This window comes from Syngnathus scovelli, chromosome 15, assembly GCF_024217435.2.
Source record: "Syngnathus scovelli strain Florida chromosome 15, RoL_Ssco_1.2, whole genome shotgun sequence".
NCBI classification, from domain to species: Eukaryota; Metazoa; Chordata; class Actinopteri; order Syngnathiformes; family Syngnathidae; genus Syngnathus; species Syngnathus scovelli.
In genome coordinates this window covers 4,114,902-4,142,840 of record NC_090861.1, presented here as the reverse complement: position 1 = coordinate 4,142,840, position 27,939 = coordinate 4,114,902, and the positions used below count along the sequence as shown (strand labels likewise).

The following is a 27,939-nucleotide window of genomic DNA, read 5'->3' as shown; positions in this document are numbered from 1 at the left end:
AACCCTTAACAATTCCAAAATATATAACAATGAAATGTAAAACACTATGTCACACGTGACGACGTATTATCACACGCAAAATATTTTATTGTGCGCCGTTCGTAACCTCGAAATATACAACGTCGTATGTCCGTATTACTGATTTAAGGATCCACTGTGATGACAGGATACTGTCCAACTAAAACTAGACAATAGAAACTTGAAAATTTAAATCTCAATTCATTTTAAAAGTGCATGAGAAACATATTCTGTCACTGGTTCAAAGATGTTTTAAAGGAGAATATTATTTTCATTATTTTTCTTGCTATAAATCATGCACAAGAACATGATTGCAACCCAAGCTGTTTCAATAACTTTGACACTTTTTAAAATAATAATAAATCATATGTACTGTGTTTCTGATGTGTTGATTCTTAATTGCACATGTGAAGACGATTTACCACAGTGGAAAAAAAATAACCACTTTATTTGATTGGTCTGAACTCCCGTAATAGCCAACTGAAAGACATTGTGCCATACAATCATTGCATTTCAACATCAAAGTGGATACGTTTTCAAGTTTGAATTTAAAAGACAAAAAAAAAAAAAAAATGTCACACGGGTTTTCTAGCTTGAAAAGACACTAATTCTTTTTCGGCTTCAAGTCATCTTTCTTTTCAAATTCAAGTTTGTAAACATTTTCTGCCATTGCCTTTGTAAACAGCAACCATCCCATCTAAACAGGACACAAAACAAAACAAAAATGGGGAACTGTCAGAAAACAACCATCTGAACATATTCCGGGACAAATAATTGAAAAACTTGATGAACGGGATACAAGAACACATTTAGTTTCAAAGATGAAAAACAGCCAAGTGACAATTGAAGGTGACACTGCGGTGTTGATAGTTTAATTATATACCTGTTATTTAACATAATGGAAATAGAATTGCCATAGTTTGAAATCTCAATAATAATATGGTAGCATGTAAAACTACAACGTGAAGATCCCAGAAGCTGAAGCAGCTAAAAAAAAAAAAAAAGTATTTCCAATTACTCAAGCAAGTACAGCAAGTACTACACCTTTTGTTATCAATAGATATGAAGCAAAAAGTGCAAAATGGCACAGACCAAAATGTTTGGTAAAGTGGGTCAAAATTTGGAAAGACATTCTATCGTTTGGATTGTTTCTGAGAAGTATTAAAAAAAAAGGTACTAGGGAAACAAATACAAATATCAAACACCGAAGAATACCTCTGAGAAAATTAGTTAAAGCTGCCTTATATTTTTCTCAAGTCACAAGGCATGGCAAAACCATTTAAAAAAAAAAAAAAAATGGGAGGAAACAATGATTCCAGATCGATTCATAGCTGTGACAAAATTTTCGAGGAGAACATTTGGACCATGATGGAAACTGCAGAACGAGCATCATGTTGCCATTCTCGACTATATTTTATTTCTTCTGACACCAGTGTTCGCGAGTTGCCTTCAAGACCTGTCCCTGTCACGGATGTAGTCAGGGGAGAAGACCTTCATCCACATTTTTGGTTGAAAATCACACATGTGCACAGTGTGAACACAACCAAAATTATTTTAAATTTGAGCAATATATTTTTCTTTAACGTCTACCACCTCAGTTGTCTCTCACGAGGCAAGAAATCACACATTAAGGTGGGACGCTGTTTGGAGAAGGACCAGGATGGAGGAGGGGGAGGAACATCGGTGGCAGTAAAGATAACACACCTTCACTTTGCATTCGAATGGATCCATTTAAAAGCAACATTAAAATAAGAAATAATCAAGTTAAGAAAAACACTGCAAAAAGGTTATTCTATTTACATACAATGATTTTTCTTGAAGATGAGTTATAGCTTTACAGAAATTAAACAAAGTCTCTTTTTACATTTCAGCTTCACTATATCACAAGTCATCCCCTTATTCGGGTTTACGTCCGCACGAGGCTGGAGGCTTCCAAACCAAACGCTCGTTTGGGAGGGTCCAGTCGATCGTCGGCTTGCTTGTACACTCACTTTCCGCTTGGGGGCGCTAAAGCACCAGAAAAGAACCGGACACCATTCTATTGTCACTTTGGTGTCTTGGAGGGGTTGGAAGAGATCTACCTCATATCCTGGGGTCTCTTTTAATCCCTTCTTGGGGACCAGACTCAGTCATCGCTGTCCGACAGGGCTTCGTATTGCTCTGACAGCAGAGACTGCCACACGCGCTGTTGGCCCACTGGAGCTCCAGCAGAAAGCGGCTGCTGTGGTGCCTGCTGTTGCTGCTGCTGCTGCTGCTGGCTCTGAATGGAGGGGGAAGATATTGACGTGGGTGGCGTGCTGCTCATTATGCGCATGGTCAACGGGTTGTAAGGGAACTGCATGGACCCTGGAAAAAAATAAAAAAAATTAAATATGTGCACAAATCTTAGCATGCTTTAAATGGACATGATGGACTGACTGACCTGCCGATGAGGGTCGGTCGTCCCAACTCCATTGCGATTGGGCTTGTGCTTGTCTGTGGTAGTCTCCCTCGGAGTGTACGGAGGACACAGAGGAGGGGCGATCCCCTCCCGAATAGGCCTGACCCAGGTTAGGAGACTTCGATTTACGGCTGTTTGCTTTGCTCTGCTTCTGTTTCACTGTGGGGGTGGTAGAGGAGCATCATGTTATTTATTTTTATTCCTAAAAAATGTGTCACGATAAAAAAAATAATTCTGGGAAAAAAATGTAAAACTATTTATTTTATCTATTTTTTTTTTTGTAATCACCCAAAAATATTTATTGAGATGAATAAGGAATAAAAAATGAAACTTAACCTACCTATGCTCGGCGAAGGATTGGCCTCCTGGCGGGTGTCACCGCTCGTGTTGGAACCTTGGTGCTCCTCCGTTCGGTCCTCCAAGTTACTCATTAAGGCTTTACGGATGATGTCTTCTAGGCCCAAGTTATTGGCGGGGTCACTGAAGGAGTGGTTCCTAGGGTTGATGTTGCCTAAGAATCACAAAACAACATAAGAAAAGTTGATCCAGACCAAAGAAATGGTCACCCGTTACAATATAAATTAATTATCTATAATAGTCAAATTCAAGTCTATCTTTGCAACTTACTGGAGCTGGTAACAGCAGGTAAGTTGAAAATCTCTGTGCCGGGCTGAGCATTTCCTGAAAAGAGAGAATGAGCTCATTAAAATAAAATAAAAATAATACATGCAATTAATAAAACACAGTTGATGAAGTTGAAGACGACAACAGTTTGTTTGCATGCGACAAAGACAGGAAGGCCCACTTACCAACGTCAGAATCACCAACACCAGATGTGGAGTTCAACTTACGAAAGATCTCCTGCTTTTTGGATTTCACCATAGGTGAAGTGTTCTCTAGTTTGGTGAAGAAGGAGGGCAGGTAACTGACACTGCCAGGGGACCTCGAGTCATTCCTTGAATTTGAACAAACAACCAGACATGGATTCATTTTCCTGGGTTTCAAGAGCGTGCATCTCATCTGTCCAGCTCTCCAACCTGATCTCAGAGGTGTCCGTCTCTCGCCTTTGGGGTGCAGGCCCACCAGTCTCCTGCTTATCCATGGTTTGGTAGCTCTGTGGCGGTGAGATGGGTTCATAGTTCTCCATCTGTCTGCCACCTCTCTCTGGAGACTTACCAGGTCTAGAAAGGGGGGGGGGGGGACAAAGATTGAGGCAAAGTGTGACAATTATGGATGATAACTGGCTCCATTTCTGTACCTGGATCTGGGTTTGTCTGCAGTGTTCTCCGGGGAAACCCTGCTGGAGGGACGGTGATGGTTTGGCGCCTGGATTTGATTTTCAGGGCTGTAGCGGCTGGGACCCTTGACTCGGCTCGACGAAGACGTGGGTGGCATCGTGCTCTGGAATGTGGCAGAGGCTGACGAGGAAACTGCAGGAGGGTCTTGATTGCGAGCAAAGTCCTGGGTTATAATATGCTGCGCGGAAAGAAGATCACAAAACTAGGTCAGTTTGGATCTTTACTGTAAGTCCACTTTCCATGATGTCACGAGTCATTTCCTACCGAAATGTGGTCTGCCAAGGTCATGACCCGATGTGTCTTGGGGATTTGAGAATAGCTGTCAGCCTGGGACGTAGGGGGCTGCTGTGAACTGGGCTGGGGCGGATCTGCCGAAGGCCGGTATCGACTCATGTCGTAAACCCGCATGGCAGCTAATCAGGTTGAGGAGCAGAGCAGTTGCGGAGTGAGTAAAGCTAAGCATTGATTGGACTCAAGTACTTGACAGCTTATTAACGACCTACATTTACAAACAGACGTTGCTGTCATGTCATCAAGATTCTTCTCACTTTTTTTTAGAGATTTGTTATTTTTATCTTTTTATTTTCATAATATTCTGATATCCTTTTATCAGAATTGCAAAACAATTTGGCTCGCAATGAGCAACCTTCTGAAGGACTACCAGAACCTTTCTTGACATGATGTATTGACATCAGTTATGAAAAATATAACTTTGTCAAATGTCATCATGAAGGTTTTGTTCCAGAATAAAAAAATTAAAGTGTGTCCATACCTGCTGTGTGCTGCCCTTCGTCCGTTTTTTCCTGTTGGGAATGGACTGGGGAACTAGCAGGACTTATCACTTCAATGGCTCCACCACCAGTATTGTCGTATCGGTTTGAGGACACTGGTTGGTGACATAAAAAAATAAAAATAAAATGACCGAATGTTTAATTTATCTTTCTCAACAGACAATAAACTTTAACTACTCACAGCTACTTGAGGAGTCGGAGCTCTGAGAGCCTCGCTCTCTGGTGTCTTTCTCCGAGGCGATTTGTCGGGTGATGATGACATCGATGAAGTTAGCCGCCGTGATGGTTGTTTTTCCCCGGGTTCGAAGCTCTTCCTCAATGCGGGACTTTGAGGTTTGCGGTCCCTTATCCTTAACGCCAAGCCCCTCGGGGTACCCCGGGTGAGGTTTCCCTCCTGGCAGAGATATAGCACCGTATGGTGCCGATCGCCTATCGGGCTCCTGTTGCTGTTCCGTGATGCTCGTCGCTCTCCGAGCCGTTGAACACATTTCGTCATCGCGCTCGTCCCGTTTATTCTCCTTCGCTTTGGCCACGTCCACGGGTGGGGCCGAGGCTGCGATGTCCACCAAAGCAGCCAGAGCGTCAGCTGCCGTACTGTAGCGAGAGTTACTCTGGGCCACTGTTGTTGCCGCTGCTGAATGTGGCCTAAAAATGAGTTCAGAGAAATTTAATCATTTATTTGCGGAATAAAAATGAATCAAGATCCGATCAAGCCGACTTACATTAGAGAAGTGATGACACTCTTCCCCTGAAAGATGCTTGGTCGCTGCTGCTGAACAACCACTTCCTGCATTCTGAGCGAAGGGGAAGGAGAATGCAGATAGCCTCGACTTCCTGGTCGGCCTGGTTGCTCAACTCCACCTGATCGAAAATGACACAATGTCAATAAATTGGCTGATATTGTGGTGGAGAGCAGAACAAGAACATTCAGGCTAGTAAGGAAAAGAGCACGAATTAAATGTACTTTTAATTGTAAATAAATCCTCATCTAATTAATTCGCAAATACTCACTCCCACGAATATATTCGTTGGCTCGCTCTCTTTCCCGATCGCGTTCTCGCATTTCTCGATCCCGCTGCTCCCTTTCTTTTTCCCGTTCCTTCTCCTGTTGCTCACGGTCACGTTCTCGCTCCCTCTCCACACTCGCGGCGGCGGCGGCTGCAGCAGCCAGGTGGGCTTGGTGACCTAAGGGTGAAATTACGACAATCATCACACACACAAATAACCTTCCCGAATTATCGTATAGTCACATATGATTAAAAAGCGTCTGCTTTTGACTGGACCATTTACGCTTGGTCTCTGATTGGGGAGGGGGGGGGCTGACCTTGGACACCCCTGTGCAGGTCTGCACGCCATGAGAGGTGTGAAGGAAGACAAGATTGTGGCGAGGAAATAAAGGAAGGGCGTGTAGATATTGGGGTGGGAATCCTCACCTGGCGATATGGAGGTTGGGTTGAAAGCCCTAGTAGTGAAAGGGGGCTGAGCTCCAGGGAGGTAGGCGATACGTTCCAAAGTGGGAGTACCTGTTCCCCCAGGGTGAGGCAACAGGATAGTTGGAGGCATCTGGGCTAGATCAATTATCCCTTTTACAGACAGAAGCAAAGGGCCAATGGTGAACAATCAAAACCAAATCATCAGTGCTCCCAAATACAGTTTGGCAATGCTTAGGTAAGCAGGGCTGCGACCAAGTTTCAAGATGGCCAACCTCAATGAGGCAATATTTGAGTCACATTTCTCAATTGTTAAACAAAAGTGCAGCCGCAAAGCAAAATGTGTCGAGGTCATTTGCTTCTGGACATCTGCAAAAGCTAGCCACTACTACATCACAGCAACACAGTGGGGAAAACTCCAGCCCCTCCCAACCGGGGGTTTCTTCTACAGCTAAAAAAAAAAAGACCAGCTGGTGGAAAACCATACCTCGAGCTCCAGCTGGGTACGGGATAGAAACAGGTTGTTCCCGTGGCGACACCCCACGGGCCATGTCGGGCCGAGGGATGACTTGCATCTGCTGAGACGTGATGTAATCGTTGAGGATGGTCTGCCGTGTGTTCTCCATGGTGTAGAGCTGGTATGTGTTGTGGTAGCCAGTTGGAGACGGTTGCCTAGGAAACATGAAGGCTGCAACACAATATAGAACAAGATTTAAAAAAAAAACATTTTCCAGCACCAAACAAGCGCTTTAAAATAATATGGAGGGCAAAAAAACTAAATACCAGGATCGATCACTCGATGGAAGGCAATACTGGGGTCGAGGTGTGGAGGCAGGTGGGCTCGGTAGACTTCGCCTGGAACAACCGGCCTGTGGTGAGGGTCGAAGGGGCTGTGAGAAGCCCTGGGGTCGCCTCCCGTTACTGGAGACTTGGCTGGGACACTTTCTCTCTGAGTGGGTGTCATGGCGTTCTTTCTTTCATGTGAACTAGATTTGGTTCCTTTGTGGATGAGAGGGACACATGACATTTGTATCATATGCAAAGATGACCAAACTGAAACTATAGGTGACAAATACCATCTGATGAACGCCCCAGCATGGGTGAACCTCTGGTCACAGAACTGGTGCTGTAGTTCACAGGGGTCCGACGAGCGTTGGCGTCCTCGTACATGCCTGGGCTGAGCTGAGATTTTGCAGCTTCCTGGTGTGTGGAGCGCAGGACTGAGGTGGTGGAGTTAACCACCGAGGTGTGGCGCACTGCTTTGCTCTCCTCGTACTTGCTTCTTTCCATGACCTCGTGTTGGGGTAAACCGTGGGGGAGCTTACTGGGACTGGTGATGAGGGACTTAACATTGTGCTTGATTGTAGGCTGGTTCAGAGAGTGCATCTAGGAGAAACATCATTCATGGTCAGAAATAAAAATAAAAAAAAGGAATTAGAGATAAACCCAGCCACCATTTGAAAATGTCTAACCTGAGACATGGAACCCTCTATGACTCTCCTGTCTGATAGGTCAGGGGTCTTTCTGAGATCCTGGCCAGACTGGTCCTGTCTAGGGATTTCATGAATGGAGCGCCCAGTCTCTTTAATGGTGTTAACTCCCTCATAGGGTTTTCCTTTCCCAATTCCCCCATCAAAGGAGCGGATAGGTGGGCTCTCTCGTTTAATCTGTTTCCCGTATTTGATAACGTCTTCGTATGCTTCTGCGGCAGTTCTTGGTGTTCCTATGAGGAAGAAAAAAAAAAATGGTCGTCGTGCCCGACAAATAGGGAGATTGGTGGTTTGTTACCTTGCATGATAGAGCCGGTGATTATTTGTCGGTCTTTAGAATCTCCATGGAGACCTTCTCTGGGCAAAGCTCTGCTGATCAAACCTGAAAGCAAAAACACACAAACTCAGTTACAATAATACAGAAACTGCACTTTATAATTAATTCGTAAAATAGCACTAGAGCACCTTCAAATGGAGCTCCTTCCCTGCCAGGGTGGCCTCTGCTGATGGGCACCTCCATCATCTCATAAGTCCGTTTCAAGTCATGGCTAGTTCTGGGACTACGAGTCGTTTCCCTTGGGTTTTTGATGGCTTTTAAAACAAATACAATATAAATTATATCTGTGTATTTGCTCACACACAGTTTATTAACCTGGTCAAAGTACTCACCATCATAAGAGAGGATGTGACCACTTTTGCCTTCATAAATAACATGACCTTTAGCCAGCTGGTCCCGAGTCTTGTCAGAGTTACTCAGATCTTCGGTGGCTAGTTTTGTGATGGTGCCCTTCAGCAGGTCAGCAGCGACAGTTGATTGGGAAAGGGCTGGTGTGCCCTGAATATAATAAAAAAATAAAAAAAAATAAAACATAATGCTAGATCAGCAGGAACACATTGATCATCTCGTGTCTTCTTTACCTGAGTGATTGATCCTCTGAAAGTGAGGTTCTCACTAATTTTTGATGGATTTCCTCTACCATCGTGTATTGTTGAAACTGCAAAAAAAACCAAAAAATTATTCCAAATAAAGTAATTATTCATTTTGAGCAGAATTGGAGATATGGAACTGGCCTACCAGACTTGTTGGGATCTTGGTGCCGAGGCAGACCCAAAGAGATGGAGCCCACTGTGTTCTTACTTCCGTCAGGCCCGTAAATGGCATGTGAAGGCAGGTATGTGCCCGGGGTTCCCTAAAATGGTCGAAAGATAACCCACGATCAAAATTTGAATTTTTAAAAAAGTCAGAAATTGTTGAAAAGTGTTGAAATTTTGTGTTTGCTCTTCTTACCTGAGATATTGAACCTCCGTGAATGAAGGACGGTTTATCGGTGGGTTTGGTGGTTGGAATGAGAGGAGGCGGCGAGGGAATGTTAGGAGGTCGACTGGGTCTGCCGAAAGCCATCCGTGGTCCCTCTGGCAGACTCTGGATGAGCTGATTTGGAGCTGGATGAAGGACTGATGGAGAATATTAGAAGAGGGGGAGAAAAAAAAAAAAAGGTGACTTTCGCTGAGTTTTAAATGACTTGCAACCTTAGATTCAAATTGTCATTTAGCGAATTTCATTTTGTAGTAATGGCTCAAACATAGCTTCATGGAATGTCCTTGCCAATGCTTTTTTTTTTTTTTTAATATACATCCATTAGTTGTCTTCCACACCATAATCAATCAAATCTAGGAGCCCATACATACAAGTTCAACCTCACCTCACTGCAATATTTAGTCAGCTCCATTATTATGTGCCATCTAACATTTAGCTGACCAAAGACGGAATATGGTGGCTAATGCAAGAGTTGCTCTAAGTGCATTTTCCCCCCACACTACTTTCACAGCTCCAACCACTGCAACATTAACTCCTGCTGGATTGTGATGTGGGAAAGCTTAAGTGATACTAGATGCCACACAGATACTGCATAGTGCCTCTGTACATGTTGTTGTTTTTTTTTCTTCCAAAATAACTGCCAGGCTTCTTGCAACATGAATAGCATCATATTGGTGATCCACATAAGACGAGGAGAAAAAGATCTTTGGGTAGAATGTTCATAAAACCTTGAGATGCAACCCTCTCAACCAGTATTCCACATATGGTGTTACGACATGGACCACCCAATCCCATGGTGCAAGAAAACAATTGCACAATGGAACGAAAACCAACAAGTCAAACACACATGCAAGTATCATTATGGGAAAAAACAAAAAAACAAACACCATTTAAAGTTCTAAACATTCTTGATGTGACTTGAATGTGACTTGACAAGCCTGCATCACATGACCCTTCAAGTTCAACCTGGACCCAATTCACATTCACGTTTAGACGAGTGTAATGGAACCACATGTCCTCAATTGCTGCCTAGCCTAGAATTTGGGGCTTCAAAAGCACCGCAGTATTTCTTCAAGTTTAATTTAACATTCTAACACTTAGCTAAAGGCAGCTAAATGAAGATCATTTCATCCATGGATTCACTCATTCGCTCCCAAAGACATATTTATGTGTCTTTTCAGAGTCCACTCACTCAATACTAGTTTTTTTTTTTTTTTTTAAGAAAGTTAAGGTTAAAAAAAAAAAAAAAAGGTCTTTATTTTCCTGGTACTGTGTCTCACAAGAGTTACACAGTATTAGCGGGAGAAAGTAGAATGGTTTGAAGGCATCTGAGAAAGCAGGCGAGGGAGGGAGGGAGGGAGGGGGGGAGAGAGGGAAGGGTGAAGATGTTTGCTTTTACCTGGCGGCACATTGTAGCGGAAAGCATTGGGGATGTTGGGGTCAGGTTGGGGTGAGGACTTGCTTAGATTCCTGGGGGACAGTCTGTAAGGAGAGCCTGGCCGACCAGAAAGGGCATCTTGGTCCAGTGCCAACATCATGTCATAAGGATTGTAGGTTAAGGGCTTACCTGCAGTACACAGGTATAAGGACAAAGACGACCACTTTAAAAAAAAAAAAAAAAAATGGAGAACTCATTGCCCCTGGAGCATTGAGTGCCATCCAGATAAAAAAGGGTGCAAATAGCATTTGTGGCTACTTGCGAAAAACAGAAGCCGTGGTCTCACAGCACGGCGGTTTGCTGACAGCGGTGTCACTTTTACGGCACTCTGACTTAAGGGTGCTAAAAGCTTTGCATGGAGCTCTTCCACAGCCAGCACTTCACTTCTCGTGAAGCAGCAAACATGGGTGACTAGTCACAAGAGCAAAGGTCCCCCCCCCTGCAGCCTCATTTCTTCATCCAAGGGCAATGTCAAGCATAGCAGCGATAAACACCTCGTGTTTGCGTCAGAAAGCACCTTCTTTGTGTGGACTCGGGCTGAGCAGGCTTAGAACAAGCAAGACCAACCCCAAGGTTTGTTTTTTTTCTCCGAAAGGCACAAAGAAACAAAAACAAGGCCCGAAAATGTGCATCCACTATAAATAGTCGCTTGCAAAAAAAAAAGAGCAGGAGCACATGCAGCTTGAACAAGAGGTAGGCCAAATGGAGGTTGGTTTCGGTTCTCCTACCATCTCTGTCAATCAGACTTGGGCTACGGGTATTGAAGGGCAATCTGCGCTCCAGCTCAGCCTGGTCTTGCCGCTGCTTCTCCTCCTGGTGAGCAGACGCGTGGGCTGCTTTGATCTGGTGTTGCAACATGGCAAAACCACTGATGGGCACTGGATTATGGCCATAAGGTCCAGGTACCTTGTGAGAGAAATAGAAGAAATGTTCTGGCAAAAAGCAGCATTACGAGAACATTTCCTACTTCTGATGTGATCACCATTGGTGGAATGGCGGCCGCCCGCTGATGCATCTGCTGGATGTTGTGCGGATTTTGCTTGGGTGAGGACACCAGGACGGTGCCGGGAGGGTTGAGCAAAGACGGCTTGTCCATGGAAAGAATTCTGCAGAAGCGACATCACACGTGAACTTGACGTCAAGCGAAGCGTTTGTGGAGAAACCTTACCTTTGTCTTTCAGGCTCTGCTTCCACATCTTCATCAGCGCTGCAGGTGGCGCTGGAGTCATTATCCGAGTGGAGCTCCTTCGGCCTCTCGCTGTGTTCTTTCTCCTTGGTCTCGGGCTCCATTTTAACCTGAACTTCTCCAGCTTTCATGTCCATATCTTGGGGTTCCGTTTTTGGATGGACCACGCCAGAACAGGAAGTCACTCTGCTCTTTTCCTCATGGGAACCAGGTTCAGCCTCTGGGCTTTTCTCTTCCTTGACACGCAAGCCTCCGTATGAGGGGTCCGAGGTTTTAGCATTGCTGACTGGGACCGTGTCCTGATCGGAACTCTGAGCATCTCCAGAAGCATTTTCGGATCTCTTGCTCTCACCGGACTTGGTTGGGTCCGTTTGAGAGGGGGAAGGAGCGCTCTCTGTATCAGAGCTATTGTCACCTCCTGCAAGACGACAGAAGGGGAAAAATAAACCATGTCAATAAATGTTTAATATAATGATTGACATGTGAAAAGATTTTACGATCATAGAATGAAGAGAGTACAAATTGCTGACATTACTTTTTAGTGCACTGCAAACAGTTTGAATAAACATCAAGCTGCTCCCACTTGACATTACACACCTTTCTTTCCAAGAAAAATCACACGTGACTGCAAGTGACAACAATGTCTTATCTTTTATGTTGTTTGCCAGATCAAGGCCGCAAAGTTACAACGGAGATAAAACGCTGCTTTTTTTTTTTTTACACCAACCTTATTATTAGATTGTTAATCAGATTAAAACATATCACATAAATGCTTTCAATATGCCAGTTTAAAAAATTAATATTGGGAGAATGATCAAATGTACAGTCAGGTTGCATCAGATCCATCCATTTTCATTTTTCCATCCATTTTCTGAACCGCTTAGTCCCCACGGGGGTCGCGGGCGTGCTGGAGCCTATCCCAGCCGTCATCGGGCAGTAGGCGGGGGACACCCTGAACTGGTTGCCAGCCAATCGCAGGGCACACAGAGACAGACAACCAATCTCACTCACACTCACACCTAGGGACAATTTGGAGTCTTCAATCGGCCTACTAAGCATGTTTTTGGAATGTGGGAGGAAACCGGAGTGCCCGGAGAAAACCCACGCGGGCCCGGGGAGAACATGCAAACTCCACACAGGGAGGGCCGGAGGTGGAATCGAACCCGCACCCTCCTAACTGTGAGGCGGACGTGCTACCCAGTGCGCCACCGAGCCGCCCTGCATCAGATCCTCGAAACTTTTTTTTTTCCTATCTTTGACTTTATTCTGAGCAATTAGAACTGATGAAAGGTCAGCCATTTTATGTCCTCCCCTGGAAAGCCCTTGGCCTAGTTGAGATAATCAGTCATAAAAGTCCAAAGCGAAAATGTCATAGCGTGTGTTGAAAGCCAACACATGCGTTCCATCATCTTTGGCTCTAACCTTCACTGTCGTCTGCATTGTCGTCATCGTCATCCGGCGAAGCTGTGGTAAGACCTTCACCTTGAGACCTATCGGCACGAGCCCGCCGTGTGTCCTGGATATCAGAGGCGGAGTGACTTTTTTGTATTTGTACGTCGTACTTTCGATGATGACAAAAAACGGCTTACCTGTTTATGCTGCTGGAGTAGATTATCCAGATTGTGTCGTCGTTTGTAGTTGAAATAAAAGTTCTTGCACTGCGCCTCACTTTTGGTGCCCACCATTTTGGCGATGGCCGTCCAGTTTCGCCCATGCTCAACTAAACCTGATGGAAAAAAAAAATAGATCCAGATCCAATCACGTGATGGCAACTTGGGGCTGATTATGTAACTTTTCTGGTGAAAAATACCCCAAACATTTTTTTTTATCAATTATCAGGAAATCCCCAAATAGAATGCTTTGTTTACAATACAACAATTATCCTATAATTCGATTAGTTTTGCCCAAATTATGAAACAGCTTCTATTGTCAAGTTCCCTTTTCTCGAGCCAAATTTCTTTCCACTCTGGGAATTAATATAATTCCCAAGAATGAAAATAGGAATAAATAATGCAGCAAACTTTTATTGGTAAGGGAGATAAGAATTTACTTGCGTAACCGGTTAGGGTGGCAAAGCACATTTACTGCACGTGATTTCCAAACCCTCTTAATTGTACAACGAGCAAAGGTTAACAGGTTTCTTGAGTCGATGGACTCTACGGAATTCATTACAGGTCTGAAAAACACACACTTTCGTTCGTGCAAATTATCCGTAAAGCTTCTAATTCAGTGGAAAAAAAATAAAATGAACCAAAAAGAGGAACTGTAAAACATTTGAATGACATATGGCATATTCACTGTATGTGAACTTTAATAAATAATAGTGATCCTTGCAGAAAAAAAGGTCACGCTCTGGTGCTTCAAGGGTGGCCTGAATAGATGAATTTCCAAGACACCAGCTGAGCAGTCCGGCTAAATAAATTTCATCAATAAATAAGACACCCCGAAACCCTTCCTGGAGCTCTGGCACTTGCACAAGCTACTTTTTGTGTTGGGGGGGGAGACACACACATTCATTCTTGCGTGGGTTCGCAATCACGTTCTGTCTTGCGGGGAGGTGTTTGAAACGGGGTAGGGCACCTTCACGGAATCCCGAGGAGTGGGGAAAAAAAAAAAAACGCAAGAAGAAGTAAAAGACTGAGATAAAAGTCAATCATCTTTACCTTTTTTGGCCACCTCCATTTCCTCCTCGGTCCAGCGAGAAGTTTCTCCAGTTTCGCCGACACCAGCTAAATGAGAAAGCAGAGCGACCCAACCCCATTAGCGCTGACAAGACGAATAGACGGGAGCGTATGGGTGCAAGGGGGAGAGAGAAAAAGAGAGAGAGAGCGGGAGAGCAGACAGAGAGGCTGTCCTCTTTCCAGCCGGCTTCTTCTCATGGCCTCTAATCTAATAATCTGTTTACATTCACAAGCTGCTGAGACCTACTCCCTCTCACTCCCACTGTCGCTCTAGGTCATTCCCCACCTCGCGCACTCACATTCGCACTTTCTCCCTCCTTTCCCTGGAGCTCCAAAAAAGCCATCTGCCTCTATAATCCACAAGGGGAGGTCCTTAGATGATGTCAAGCCAGACAAGTCGAGACTTTGGGGAATGGCCTTGGATGGAGGCTAAAAGATACAACAGTCCCAACCCTTGGATCGTCATACAAACAAACGCACAAACGACTGATACAGACTCCCACTTGCCTTGACATGGCTGCATAGTTCGTCACGCCCCCCCACACACACACACAGACACACACTCGTGCACACAAGCCAAATTCACAGAAGTGAGTTGCTACCATTGAAGTGAACTCTGGCTCAGTCAGTGTCGACTGAAACTGTGTAAACATAAATAGAAGCAGATAAACCCTTGGCATTTACAGTGCGCTAGGTGGGGGGAGTGTGTGAGTGTGTGTGTGTGTGGGGGGGGGGGGGCAATTATCATTGCTTGGATGGGTCCAAGCAAAGTCGTCCAATCCTGCAATAAGTTTCATGAATCACATGCAAGCCTGCTTAACTTTGCTTGGGCCTCCAGTGGCTAAAGTCACATGTTCTCCCCGTGACACGCTCTGCTGGGTGGCCATTGATCTGAGCTATAAAAACAGGCTGGGTTTCTGCCTCCAGCAGATTGTCTCACCTCAGGACCCCCCCCCCCCCTCCACTACAACTTCAAACAAAAATATGAACCGACATGCCCCCGCAGATTTTCTGCTTCTTAAGCTTGTCTGGCACATACTTTCTTTGTGCTCCATTGTGGTTGCTGCGAGCAACACACAAAAATCCCCCAAATTATTCACCGTGAGAAATTCCAGGTGACACGTGGAACACGGCCAAGAGGGTTCACGCTAATTCATCACCTTATAGGACAGAACCTTGCATAACATTACAAGGTGTGGCGCTCGGGCAGATGTCAAAAAGTCACACGACGTACTGACGAAAACATCGAACAGACGATACCGATTAGTGCCAAAACAAGATTAACGGATAAGGTCCTGGATACCTGAGAACCGATGCGGTCACCCATTGGAGTGACGGACCTTATGAGGGTGAAATTGAAGAAGTGTGACCGAGTAGCGTAACAACAGCTCGAGCAGCTCACTGCCATGGTGATGGATAGACAACAAGACTGTGTTGACTTGCTGCCATTATTCACACCCTCACATTTGCTCCTGATGATCGTAGAGTTTACTCAAGCGTGTTCACCTTTTGTATCCAGTGAAGCTACTGGAGTCGGCGGCTTGCTAGGTTCCTTAATGGACTTCTGAGCTGTGTCAGATTTAGGGATCTGCGGAGGATCTGGCACGGCAGCCTCCGAAGCAGGGGGAGGTGCTTCCTCCGCCGCCATAGTGGCAGCCTCATTGGCCATGGAGCGTGTGGTGATCCTTCCCTTACGTCGGCCCTGGCTGTTGGCAGTCTTCCTGCCACGCGGCGTGTTTTGCTCCTTCCCGTCCTCGTCCTCCCCACCGTCACACTTGTCTTTGTCCTTGCCAATGTCCCTGTGGTTTTCGAGGAGGAAAAAACAGCTTTTAGAGACTGCTTGGAAAGAAAATCCAGCCCCGGTCGACTCAGCAAATACAGGGCCGGCACTATCCCGCCGCGACATGTTTATTAGAGGCTCAAAAAACAATAAAAGCAAGAATTTATGCTTGTGTAGTTTGAACATGAAAAAAAAAGTGTATTTTTTTTTCGGAACTCCGGGAAAAGCACAATGCAGTATTTTCACAAATCACCTTGACTCCTCCTTTTCATCTTTCTCTTCCTCGTCCTTCTTTTCTTCGTCTTCTTTTTTCTCAGACTTCTCCGATTTGTCCTCTTCGTTTTTATCTTCGGACTTCTCTTCTTGCGCGGGGCGTGTTATTTGCTACAACAAAAAAAAAAGATTAATTTGTGAGTTTGCTTTTAAACAATACAAAACATACATTTATTTTTTGGGTTCTTTTAAGGTGAATCCATTGCTAAAAATGTATTCAATACCTTCCCACCACATATTCTTAATTTTCTTTCTTTGCAAACAAAAAAAAAATCACGAGCCTGCCAACACTACTGTTACCTTCATGCACTTCAGTAGATGGCATCAATTATTCAAGCGTTTGTTAAGAAGTATTATTCTCTTTCCGTCTCATTCAGTGTTTATGCCTACACAAGCGTTTCCCCACTTCAATGCTCAGTTGTTTTTGTGTCAGATGAGCACGGCAGGGATTTGTTTGAATCCAACAGGGAAACTCTCTTGAAGATGTGTGGTTAACAACTAACGCCCTTGTCGACAGACAGCTTCATAGAAGCCGTGACTGTTGGTTGGGAGTGATGTATATTTCATTTCCAAGGAGATTCTGTGGAAATCTTTCAAATTCTGTTTCATGAAATCCAGACAAAGCCTGGCCATACGTTTATGTTTTTTGGCCTATCTTCAATTAGTCCGTTAGATAACGAACCATGAGAGATACCTGGACATTTTCAAAGCGACATTATCACAGCTAGCAGATGCCTGATCGGGGATTGTCGTGCTGGTTCTTCACAACATTGCTTTGCTCAATATATAAACCTGGTTGCTGGGATTCCAGGTTAATATATAACTTCGACTACCACGTTACCTTTCGACTAATTTCCTGTCAATAAGCGCTTCTTTGCTTTGGCACTTGGCAATTGAGAAATATTTTGCAGTCTGTTCAAAGACTGAGATGTTCTCACAATACTTGTTCTTCAGTGGGATGCTGTTTTGGTTGGCTCAATGAGGGCTCATGTGTTTGCTTTGGAGGCCATTTAAGAACTGTGGCATTCCTGCTTCTTCTCCAACGGGTCTGTAAAGGGCCTCTACACAGATGTTAGACAAGAGGAGACTCTGTGGTGATGTGGTTGTTCAGTATTTCTAAATGAAGACCTTTCCGAGCTGGACTGAATATTTTTCACTTTTTGCTGATTCACATGTTCTGCTTCTTTTTGGAAAGTATGTCATCACAGTCGAGTCTTTTGTAGCGGAGAACTTATTGCAACTAGCAAAAATCCAAAAAGGAGTGCATTAACACTCATAAAAATAAAAAAAAGTACTGAATTTTAGAAATGTGTGCTGAAAAAAGTCGAACGCGAGGAGAATTTAAGGGTGTTATTTTGACAATATGCATTTACAAACTATTATGATGTCCGATTAATCGATAAATATACAATAATCAATTAATTATTTAGGGTCCTTGATTGAATTAAAATTGTTCAAATGCTCGAAATCTCATCTTCTCAACAGTAAATATGATCAGATTTCTAGAATCACTCACGCAAGTAGACTGAACTTTGTGTTGGTTAAAAAAAATAAAAAAAAAAAGTTGCCAACATTCGCTTTGACTTTGGAAAACAATGAGCAACATTTTTTTCTACCTGACATGTTATGTAATTATAATTTGTGCCAAGCCTAACTTAAATAACATTGAAGAGGACCCCCCAAAAAAAAATCAAACAGGTCAACGAATCGTTCGAGATGACGAAATATTAAAGCAAACTTTCGCAATAACTTGAAAATGTTCTTCTGCAAACTCCTGTTGCAACATGAGCACGCACGACAACATTTCCCGACGAGCCCCTGGTAACATATTTCCTAGAAAGTCGGTCTAAATATAGCTAGGTTGGACTTTCAAGAAGCTCAAAGATGTCTGCTGTGAATTGCAAAACAAAAAAACCCTCCGCCATAAAAACACAAGACAGGAAATATGGTGATTGGGTGTGTTTTTTAAAGCTAGGAAAACATACCTGCAAGCTGATTCGTTGCCAATAAAATGCTCTACGCTATGAGCCACAACTTACTGGGGCCGTAAATGCGCCTCTAACCTCCAGTGCTTCCATAGCTGTGAGAGAGGGGCAGGACAGCACCATAGCAGAGCTCCTTAGAAGGGCTGCCGGGCCAAGGCACTGACGCGGATATTCCGGGAAAGCGTGCCATCAGGCCACTTAAGCGGCCAAAAGAATTGTCCATCTCACATGAACGCACTAATCTATGCCGGGTCATTCAAGGTAATCCCATTCAAGCGCTCCTCTTTGATTGGCACTCGCAGCAGCACGGAGAGTTTTGGGGCCTGTCAGTTGGTTGGACTGTACCAACTGAGCTGTTTCACACAGGGGGGAGGGGGAACTTTCTCATAAGAAGCGTGGAGATGAGGAAGTGGAAAACAAGAGCGGCAGCACTCGGTAGATTGGCAACTGGCGCTGCTGAGTCTGTCGCGTGAGGGTTCGACCTCCCTCCTAAATTCAACTTGTTCCAGCGCATGTTTTTCTTTTTTTTTTTCTTTTCACACTTCCTGCCCTTTCAAAATAAATGTGTTGCAAGTCTAACTGAACTTAAATTCACTCGGTTTTAATGGAATGCAATTAGCAATGTAAATTACATTTCTTTAAAATAAAAATATGACTCATCACTTTCAAAAAAAATAATGATAGCTTGGTAAGAAAAGTTGTGTTAAGATTCCAAATTAGCTTGGAGATTTCAGAAAAGAAATATAAATGTGGATGCATAACTGACTACAAAGTCAACACCTATAAATAGTGTAAAAATTGACATTCAATACTACGAGTGCAATAAATGCTGCCTTGAATCGGAAAATCCGTTTTTATGAAACCAAATACAATTATGATACATTTTAAATCCATTCAGAATCAAATTAATCCAATCACAGTCTGTGTTATCGTCATGTTAATGCTGCCATATATGAGTCAGTTACGGCATTGACGAATATAAAAAAAAAAAAAAAAAACATTGGCGGGATTACCTGGTTCCTTCCCCTCCGTCTCCCGTAGTTGCGTCTCACTAGCGTCTTGTAATTGTTGTTCTTCTTGGTCAAGTAGTAGTACAGAACACAGTCAGCAACACACTGAAAATGAAAGGAAAGCAGGCACACATGCGCACATCAACACATGATACTGACTCTCAATTATTCAAGCATGGGCTCGGACTCCGTGTCTCTTCTATAAATGTCCCATATGTGTAATATTAACTGTCTCTTGTTCACCTTTCTTTCGAGACAGGAAGCGATCAAGCCAAAGTTCTTTGGGTGCTGGACAAACCTGTCAAGAGAAAAACAATTATACAAAGAAGAAATGCGACACAAGAATCTCAATATTTATCTGTGCATTCAAAATGATTTCATATTTATTCTGCATTTTTTAATAAAACCAAACTCACTTGTCTTTGAAGATTTCTTTTTCGTGTTCAGTCCAAACATTCATGAACTGTCGGGCTTTGTACACCTTCATGGGGTCGTCCATCAAGCCGTTCATGTTGATGAACTTCACTCGCCTTTGCTCCGAGTCGTACATCATGGGAGGGATGACGGACAGCTGTCTCATCTGTTTTTCATTGTTCTGTGGAATCATAGTAAGTCTCAAATATTACCAATTGAAGAAAAAATAAGGATCAATACACAGTTATTGTATTGATTTTTATTTTAGCTAGCAGTTACAGGTCATAAAAGATGACACATAAAATAGTCAACACCACATTAATACGAAAAAATAAAACAAAATGACATTACCCACCTCCTGCTCAGAAAGACCGTCAATAATTTCCGAAATCTCATGCTCGCTTCTAGCGATTGTCGCAGAGAGTCCTGTTCCTCTCTGGCCAACCCTAGAAAAAGGAAGAGCCATTAAATGTGTGAAATGACGTTTTTTTTTATATTTCTTTCTTGAAGATCACTTGTTGATTTTACACAACATGGAAACCCATCTGGTTGCGATTAAATCCTTACATGAAGCTGACATGGAAGGACTTCTGGACACAATCTAATTTCATGGCTGTTCCATTATTGTTTTAGTTGAAGCCCTTGTGCGACATGTCATTTCTCATTCAACTACACAAGGGGAGATTATGTTTTATTCAAGTGTGTGGGGATGTGGCAACCATTAAGCCAATCAAATTTAAAGCAGTCCAGCAATTTGTATTCCCCAAAGCCAATTATGTGCTTCAGTCGGTATGAAAACATCTCCACCCCTTTCTTGTGAAAACGACACTGTCGGGAAAGGGAAGTCTGGAGGCAAACGGGTGCAATGCCCCAGATGGCAAAAAAAAAATGGGTGTATTGTTAAAAGTTAGCGAGTATCTCAGGCTTTTCACCTCTGGAAGCGCTCCTGCTGCTCTCTCTGCTTCCGGATTTCAGGGAATTGCCTTTCATAGTACTCCCGGGTTCGGCTCTCCTTGGCTTTGCGCCTGGGATTGTTCTCCATGCGCTCCACCTTTTTCTCCCAAGCTTCCATCAGCTGGTCGTAACGTTGGCAGATCTTCTGTTCCTGAGGAGAGGCCATAAAAATAAATCAAAAGACCGCGCCGCGGGCCTTAAAAACGGACAATGACAATGGAAAACAATGGAAGGAGTGCAGGGTAAATATTTTTTGGGTACATTGTGAGCAAGGTTTTAGAATCTACACAGCAAAAATACACTGCTTTGCAATAACGTCCATTTTGAATTTTCAAAACTGGAGCCACAAACAACTCTCTTGGCATAAGGCTGCAAATTCCAAAAGGCTGTCATAGTCACTGAAGCATTCGGGTGCTACGGGAGAGAAAAGGACATCCATGTGATGACTTTCCGATATAATTGCGTTACTGTTTACGGACAAGGGCAACAGTTGTGGAGCCGAAGCATTCCTCGGTATAGAAACAAATTATTTGTTTGCCGAGTTTCGTGGCAACTTAACTATGACATCAATTTGTCCAAGCGTTTGGCTTGAGACCAACTAAAGCAAAGCAAGCAAAACAAATACAAATAGAAGAACCCTCAAGGAGCATATTTATTCCACTAAATCAACTGGAATTGGCTTTAGCACTCCCATAACTAGTCGTGACGTCAAATCCACCGTGCATTTCTATTTAATATTTGAAAATGGTCATTTCAAATGGGAGGAGCCATCAGTTGTGTTTGGCAAACTTCTAAGAACGGTTTAGAGCACAAGCATTTTCATTGTGACCCCATCGCCCTTGTGTAATGTCGAATCATCCGACCAATTTTTATCTTCCAAAAAAAAGTCTGGATTTGCAAAAAAATGATCAAACCCCTGGACTTTCCAAAAATGCTTAACAAAAGCAGACTTCCTTACCCTTTGTTTACGAGCATGGTTCCGCCTCTTAAAAAATAGAATCAGCTTCTTCCTCATGACCTGATTGCTATAGGGAAACAACACATTTATTATTTTCGGTTTCGTTATGTGGATGTGGAAAGTTACAACAAAGGCAAAACAAAAACTAATATCTTTGTTGGTGCGCTCATAAAAATACTCGAGGAGATTAGACTATAAATTCTCATCAGCCAAAACAATATTTGTGGGCATACAAAAGATTATTGGAGGATGGTAAAAATTTGAAACCATCTCTTGCAAGGTCCCGATTGTTGGAGAATGGTAAAAATTTGAAACCATGTCTTGCAAGGCACATTATGGAACACAGTTTTTTAAAGCACAAAAAAATTACACAGTAACATCCAGTCTTTCTTTTACTATCTCTGTGAGCCAATTTAATCAGGTGACTGCACAAATCCGATTGCACTGCACGGTCACGTGAGTTTTATCAGACTGAGATTAACACTTTCACCCGTTGAGATCTTTCCTTTGCATTTCGTTTGTGATCATAACGAGGATACTCACGTTTTTATGTTTTCATGGTAGACTTTTGTGTCTGAAGGTTGATTGTACAGCGGCTAGGCAGGGCAAACAAAAGAGAAAGTCATCGTTAATTATTCACATGGTCATTTCTAAATTACTAATGAGCTAGGGATTACAAAATGTTCTATCATACCAGTTCAACCTTGGGTCCGAGGCCTTCCAGTATCTTGTGGGCCTCTTCCGCTTTTTTCTAGAAGATGAAAAATACAGAACAAGCAACGTTACGTGAAGTTAAATGATCATATAAACAACTATGTCACAATTTCCTCAAATTGCAAGGTAATACTGAGTTTAAAGCTTGTGGGAGAGGTAAAACTATTTGTTTTAAATGTCTTTTTTTTTTTTTTTTTAATATGGTCTCTCTTTATCTCTGATTTGCACACATCGTGGGTTTGAGCATCAGAGTGAAATATGGTCTTATCTATTTTTAAATAGAATTCGTGGTCCGGGCAAAACAACCCAAAAAAATGATAAATCGGTTGAGATCTGCGGACAAAAAAAAAAAAAAACCGACCAAAAAAAAGCTTACTACTAGACTTGAACAGTCTAAAGGGTTAACCGCTGGCGTGTCTGCCCACAATGTCATGTGACAGATATGAACTACAGTAACCTTTCCGCCTGATCAGCTCAAACACACAGCAGTCTGTCGGTGCACTTCATTTCAAACTTCATGACGGATAAGATCTAACCGAAATAAATGAACACAGATTTTTTTCTTCTTCTCTCTCTCTCTTAAATATCATGTTTGTTGATAAAATTCAGAAGGTATGCCAGTGCCGCTTTGTCCCAGAATCAGTTCGTGAAGGTCAAATCTGTGGGTGGGTTAATACGTCTCGGTATTCAAAACATGACAACTCACTCTGTTCTCATCGTAGATGATTTGGACTATGCTGCGGTGTTTATGTTCCACTGGGGGAGGGGTCACTGGCTTTTCTGGCTCCACAGGCTTTGCTGCTTCCTCCTCCAGTTGTTGCTAGGAGACAACAGTGACAAGAAAAAAGGAAAAAAAAAAAACCAGCAAGTTCAGAAAAGAACACCAAATAAGACAAGATCAATATATGCAGCAGTTGCTTTGTCTTCTGTTCTGGTATGATCTTAACCTCTGATGAGAGCGAAACATGCATGATTACTCGCTCACGCATGCTGGTTGAGGTATAAAATGAAAAAAACTCAAAAGTTCAGCCGCTGAGGTCATGCTGATAGCTCCAGACAAGCTGAACTGATGAATGTTTGGTTGGTCAATGTTTACAAGCTAAAGGTTATGTACAGGTTACAGGGTTGAAATTAGCGGTTCCTGAAATGCATCAATTAAACATTTTCGCTCTCATTAAAGTCATTTATTTAAGCACATTCTTGCTGTTGAAATAATAAATATTATTGCTTATTCAAAAATAATCGGTGATAAAACACTCAAAAGGGAATAACAGTGTAGAATACAAATGACATCACTTTTTTCATCTGAAAATATTGGGAGTGCTTTTAAACTTGCATTGAAGAAGACACAAGAAATCCAAGTGGACAACTAACTTGCTTTTTCTTCAACTTGAAAATTTGCTGCTCCACTTTAGCAATCTCTCTGTCCACCCGGTCCATACTCTGAATCAGCTCCTCCTTGGATAGCTTGGAAGGAGACGTGTCATGTTCTTCCCCAAGGTGTAACGTAGGTCCTCCTGGGGAAGGGCACTCCACTTTCACACTGAAAGGCGACTCCTGGGGAAACCCCAAAAAAAAAAAAAAAAAAATAGATCAACTTTATTGAAAAACACAGATAGCACAATTGTAACAGACACGACAAAAATAAATCATCTGGATGCACAACTTCTTGCAGCTGCAAATCCCCACAGGCATGAGAACCTTACCTTTTTCACCTCAACAGTGGCTCTAAGGCTATCCTGTAGTGTATTGTGCATGGGCAAGAGAATATTCCCAGCGGAAGAAGAGGTACGAGTGATGTGGGCCTCAGAAATAGAGTCCATGCGTGGGCGCTTGGTCTCCAGGGCTTCATGTTCAGCCTGAGTAGTGATGGAGTGAAACTGCTGTTCGTATCCATGCCGTCTCTCTGGAGGCCTGCACAACAGGAAAAAAACAAAAAAAAAAAGGAATACATTAGGTGCATGAATCTGATCCAATATATTGTATGAGGGCAAAAGTATTACCTTTCGGTACCAGGGTGGAATTCCGATAGTAAAGATGGTCTTCTTCGACCCTGCGGATCTTGCATGTGAGTACGATAATCTGGGACGGAAAAATCCTGAAAGCAACAGGATATCACATATGACATATCTGGATGTGAAAATAGAATTATTGATACTGTGAATAAGCGTACAGCTGGAATGACCTCATCTCACTTCTGTGTTGTGACACAATATAGGCTACAATAGACTTCCTGTTCACACAAACTAGAACGTACATATAGTCGTAAAAAAACAATCACTGGAAAGCAGTAAGGAACATTTGGAAATCTGCAACAATGAAATAATTAAATAAGAGCATCTTATTGAGTTACATTAAGCCATGCACATACCGTACAATATATTTTTGCAACCAGGGGCGTGCTAGCTTCTGGGAATTTTGGGAGAACTCCCATATGGCCATTTAAATAAGAGTAAAATGCTAAGACTTTTAGTCGAGTAAAAATTGAGACAAAAAAAAAAAGACATTTACTGCATAGTTTTCAAAATATATATGTACTTTTTTTTTTAACAAAATCGAGCATTTCCTGAAGATTTACCACAAATGCAAATAATTATAAATATTAATTAGAACTTATTCACCAGGTTTTTTTTGGGTAAAAATAAACTGAAAAGAACACAAAACAGTTATCAGCATTCCATGACCTCCACAAAAACCTGAACAAGCAAACGCAGTTACAGGAAATATTACCAAATTCCACTTTTGTTCCAGATCTAAGCAAACAAGACTCAAAACGTTCTGTGGAAGTAAGATTCTACGAAACCAAGCCTCCAAAGTCACTGGGACATGCGTCCAATACTCACTTTATTTATTTAAACAAGGACAAACAACAGAGTGGATTTTAAATGTAACATAATCAGCAATAACGATCCAATTTCTTTTTTATCTGTACGGGTAACAGCACGCAAATACTAAATCAAACTTTATCAGGCAGCTTTATTGAATGTCTAAATTTGAACTCAGTCTGCAGTGAGATTACAATTTTTCTGAATCCCTTTAAACATATTACGCTGCAGAGTCACAGGGTAGATAATATAATTTGGACGAAAACCACCACGACACAAAAGCTTCCACTGTAAGCCAAATTCAGCAGCAGAGTCTTACTTGTTGGTGACGCGTGCCGCTGAATGTGTACTGGACAGAATGGGATGGGTAGCGGCTCTGCTCGCTGCTGAAGCTCCCCTGGCTAGGGGGATAGCCAGAGCTGCTGGACATCCTGACTCAGTGCAAGTGGGCCGCTTCTGCTTCACTGGAGGCTGAGCTAGACCATGTTACAGGATACAAACCACCTATAGGCAGACGGACAGCAAAAAAAGTCAGATTTAGATGTTTACAAGCCAAATGATACACTGATAAGATAAAGTCCATCTCCTGTGTGGGGAGAAGAATAGATTTAGGTGTAGAACTCAATTATTCTTGATAATGATCAATGGAGGCTTCGGAATCAAATTGGAACCAGATCCAACTGCCATATTTAGACTTTTCAAACATTTCAGATCTCGGAACAAATGTCGCTTGAAAAGAAACGCCCGGACTTAGTCTGCAGCTGCAGTGCACGGGAGCACATGTACGACACATTGGTCTTTCTGTGGGTGGAAAAGAACACAGCGGCTCTAACTGAATTAACTTTATTTGATATCAGCCTAGATTGAATTTGTCAGAAATGTATGGAAAGCAACAGGATGTCCCTCAGCCTGTTATAACCTTGCCGTCATTCCAAAAATGTTTGTGTGTTCATTTTATAGGGTGTTTTCACACAAATAGATCAACGGGGATTAATTTTTTTAAATGGAAAAAGGCCATTCAGAGAGATTCACCCAAAGTTGTTGTACAAAAATAGTTCTGTGTGTCAGTATGAAGCATCTCAGTTATTGTGTCAGTGCCAGACGTGTCATAGTGTGTCAGACGTGACGACGCAAACGACAAGAGGAAACTAGGCCATTTCAGCGTCTGTCTGTGTCCCAGAAAAAACACACAACATGGATATTGATGGTCGTGATTAAGACACAACACAAAGTAGACTTCAAGATCACTTTTTTTTTTTAGAAGGAATAAACTGCTTTCAATACGGCAACTTTTTCCACACACGTGCCATAACAACACATTTTTATATATTAGTGTGCTAATTCAGGATATTTAAGGTGCTAATGTGTCATTGGTGACCTGCTAGTTCCACATTACATCTCACCCAAAGTCAGCAGCTCCAGCTCAGGACAGGACAAGCGTTATTAGAAACAAAAAAAACAAAAAAAATCAATGGATAGATAGATGTCAAGTTTGCGCAACACTGCACTGTGCAAAAATTCCATCGGCTGTCTATTTGCATGAACTGGAATGTCCAACAAGTGTATGTAGGGTACTTGGATGAGTGATTGTTAAAACTGGTAATGCAAATTTTTCAATGATGCAACTCTCTCCCTTCCTTACACAAACAAACAATCCAAATCCAAATCCTTTGCTCTTCCTCGCTACTTCCTGCGTCCTTTTAAACATTAAATTCAACCAATTATAACGGGACATGCTAACAATAAGATGCTAACCTTTCACGTTATCAATAAGATCTTTTTCACGTTATATTATGAATTATGCTCACTGAAATCACTTTTAGTAGCATACGTGCAATCGTTGAAGTAGTTTGGAAGTAGCTTCATCTACGAATGGTGCGAATATTATGTTAGCTTTAGCATAGCTTATCAGTGACGTTTTTAACTGCTTATCATTAGTGTTTAAATTTAACCCCCTGTAGCAATGCTTTACATGTAAATGACATTGCAAAATGTTTATCGTCCTACTTTGATAGCATACTCATTACATCTGTCGCTCATTTGAGGGGGTGGCCCCACTACCCAGCATATCGCAAGGCTCAAATAATAAATCACCAACAAGCGTACCCGATTGTAGACCTTCAAAAATACGAGCAGGATATTTAAGGCGGTGTTGTTATTGTTGTTATTGTTGTTGTTGTCGCTAGCAAGCTAACTTACCCGTATTTCACCTTTGAATTCGCAACCACGTCGCCATCTTGCAAAGCAGATTTTCATCGTATACCAGAGCACTTGAATCGGATATACCTACGCATATTGATTTGCCCAAAAAAGATTAGCACTCACCTCATATTTGGAGAGTTCACCAAAGAAGGGACATGGGATCGGTAGGAAGGAACGTGTGGAATTGTTTTAAGGAAATCCGCGGGTAACGGGCAGTGAACGCTGGGCAGACTAGGCTGCGCTGCATTTGTCGCTTCATATCCTGACAGGGCATAGTAAACTGCCCTTGTTTAGTTAGATGCACAAGCTTAAGTTTACTTAATATACCTTCAAATATCTATGAAAAGCATCATTTGTAAATATTTGCAATTTACTGCGATTATCAGTGTTTCTCTTTAGAGACAGTTGAATTTTGTAATAGTGTTTATTTATGTACCTGCAAGGACAAAGCGGTGTGTTCGCTAAATCATTCCCCCCAAAACTGCAATGTTTTGTTTATTTTGTAAAGTTAATGTGGGAAAAAAATATTTCACAAAACACTTTTCTTATTTCAGCTCCGTTTCAAATAATTTTGTATCCTTACCGTCACCATAATTTGTTTTACAATATTTACATCTGCGTAAATTATCCAACAAAATTATCCATCATAATTATCCAATAAAACACAAAACCTTCCAAAACAGCTCGTTGTCAGTATTTTTATTTTATTATATTTTATTATTTTCGTATTTGTC

General features: G+C 42.4%; 1 protein-coding gene across 3 annotated transcripts; it reads right to left on the bottom strand.

Moving 5' to 3' along the window:
• Positions 1–447: 447 nt before the first annotated feature.
• On the bottom strand, positions 448–27,487 carry ncor1 (nuclear receptor corepressor 1). Of its 3 annotated transcripts, XM_049743469.1 has the most exons (46): positions 27,329–27,487; positions 25,323–25,507; positions 24,182–24,276; positions 23,885–24,092; positions 23,553–23,735; positions 22,885–22,998; positions 22,159–22,215; positions 22,008–22,060; positions 21,465–21,531; positions 20,485–20,657; positions 19,908–19,998; positions 19,555–19,733; positions 19,382–19,436; positions 19,142–19,243; positions 16,124–16,254; positions 15,597–15,889; positions 14,073–14,138; positions 12,999–13,135; positions 12,832–12,925; positions 11,392–11,827; positions 11,206–11,329; positions 10,952–11,129; positions 10,185–10,352; positions 8,756–8,922; positions 8,543–8,657; positions 8,386–8,462; positions 8,137–8,302; positions 7,933–8,058; positions 7,766–7,849; positions 7,450–7,700; positions 7,054–7,363; positions 6,761–6,976; positions 6,465–6,665; positions 5,981–6,130; positions 5,559–5,732; positions 5,270–5,408; positions 4,729–5,192; positions 4,529–4,642; positions 4,021–4,169; positions 3,717–3,934; positions 3,496–3,639; positions 3,268–3,413; positions 3,086–3,139; positions 2,799–2,969; positions 2,441–2,617; positions 448–2,364 (listed from the first exon to the last, which is right to left on the bottom strand). In XM_049743469.1, exons 2-46 carry the CDS (start codon positions 25,431–25,433, stop codon positions 2,144–2,146), a joined length of 7,149 nt encoding a protein of 2,382 aa, XP_049599426.1. In that variant the 5' UTR covers positions 25,434–25,507; positions 27,329–27,487; the 3' UTR covers positions 448–2,143. The 3 variants fall into 3 exon arrangements, with proteins under 3 accessions (XP_049599426.1, XP_049599428.1, XP_049599429.1); XM_049743471.1 differs by lacking the exon at positions 5,981–6,130; XM_049743472.2 differs by lacking the exons at positions 19,142–19,243; positions 19,382–19,436; positions 19,555–19,733; ... (9 more) ...; positions 25,323–25,507; positions 27,329–27,487 and adding an exon at positions 18,183–18,568.
• Between the last annotated feature and the right edge of the window lie 452 nt (positions 27,488–27,939).

What these genes read in the sequence shown, in the direction of transcription:
- ncor1 (XM_049743469.1), bottom strand. Translation starts at nt 25,433, where the DNA reads ATGTCCAGCAGCTCTGGCTATCCCCCTAGCCAGGGGAGCTTCAGCAGC. An exon ending in TACCATGAAAACATAAAAAC is followed by an intron (nt 21,532 to 22,007) that starts GTGAGTATCCTC and finishes GTTTCCCTATAG; the next exon opens with CAATCAGGTCATGAGGAAGA. An exon ending in GACGGAGGGGAAGGAACCAG is followed by an intron (nt 16,255 to 19,141) that starts GTAATCCCGCCA and finishes TTTTTGTTGTAG; the next exon opens with CAAATAACACGCCCCGCGCA.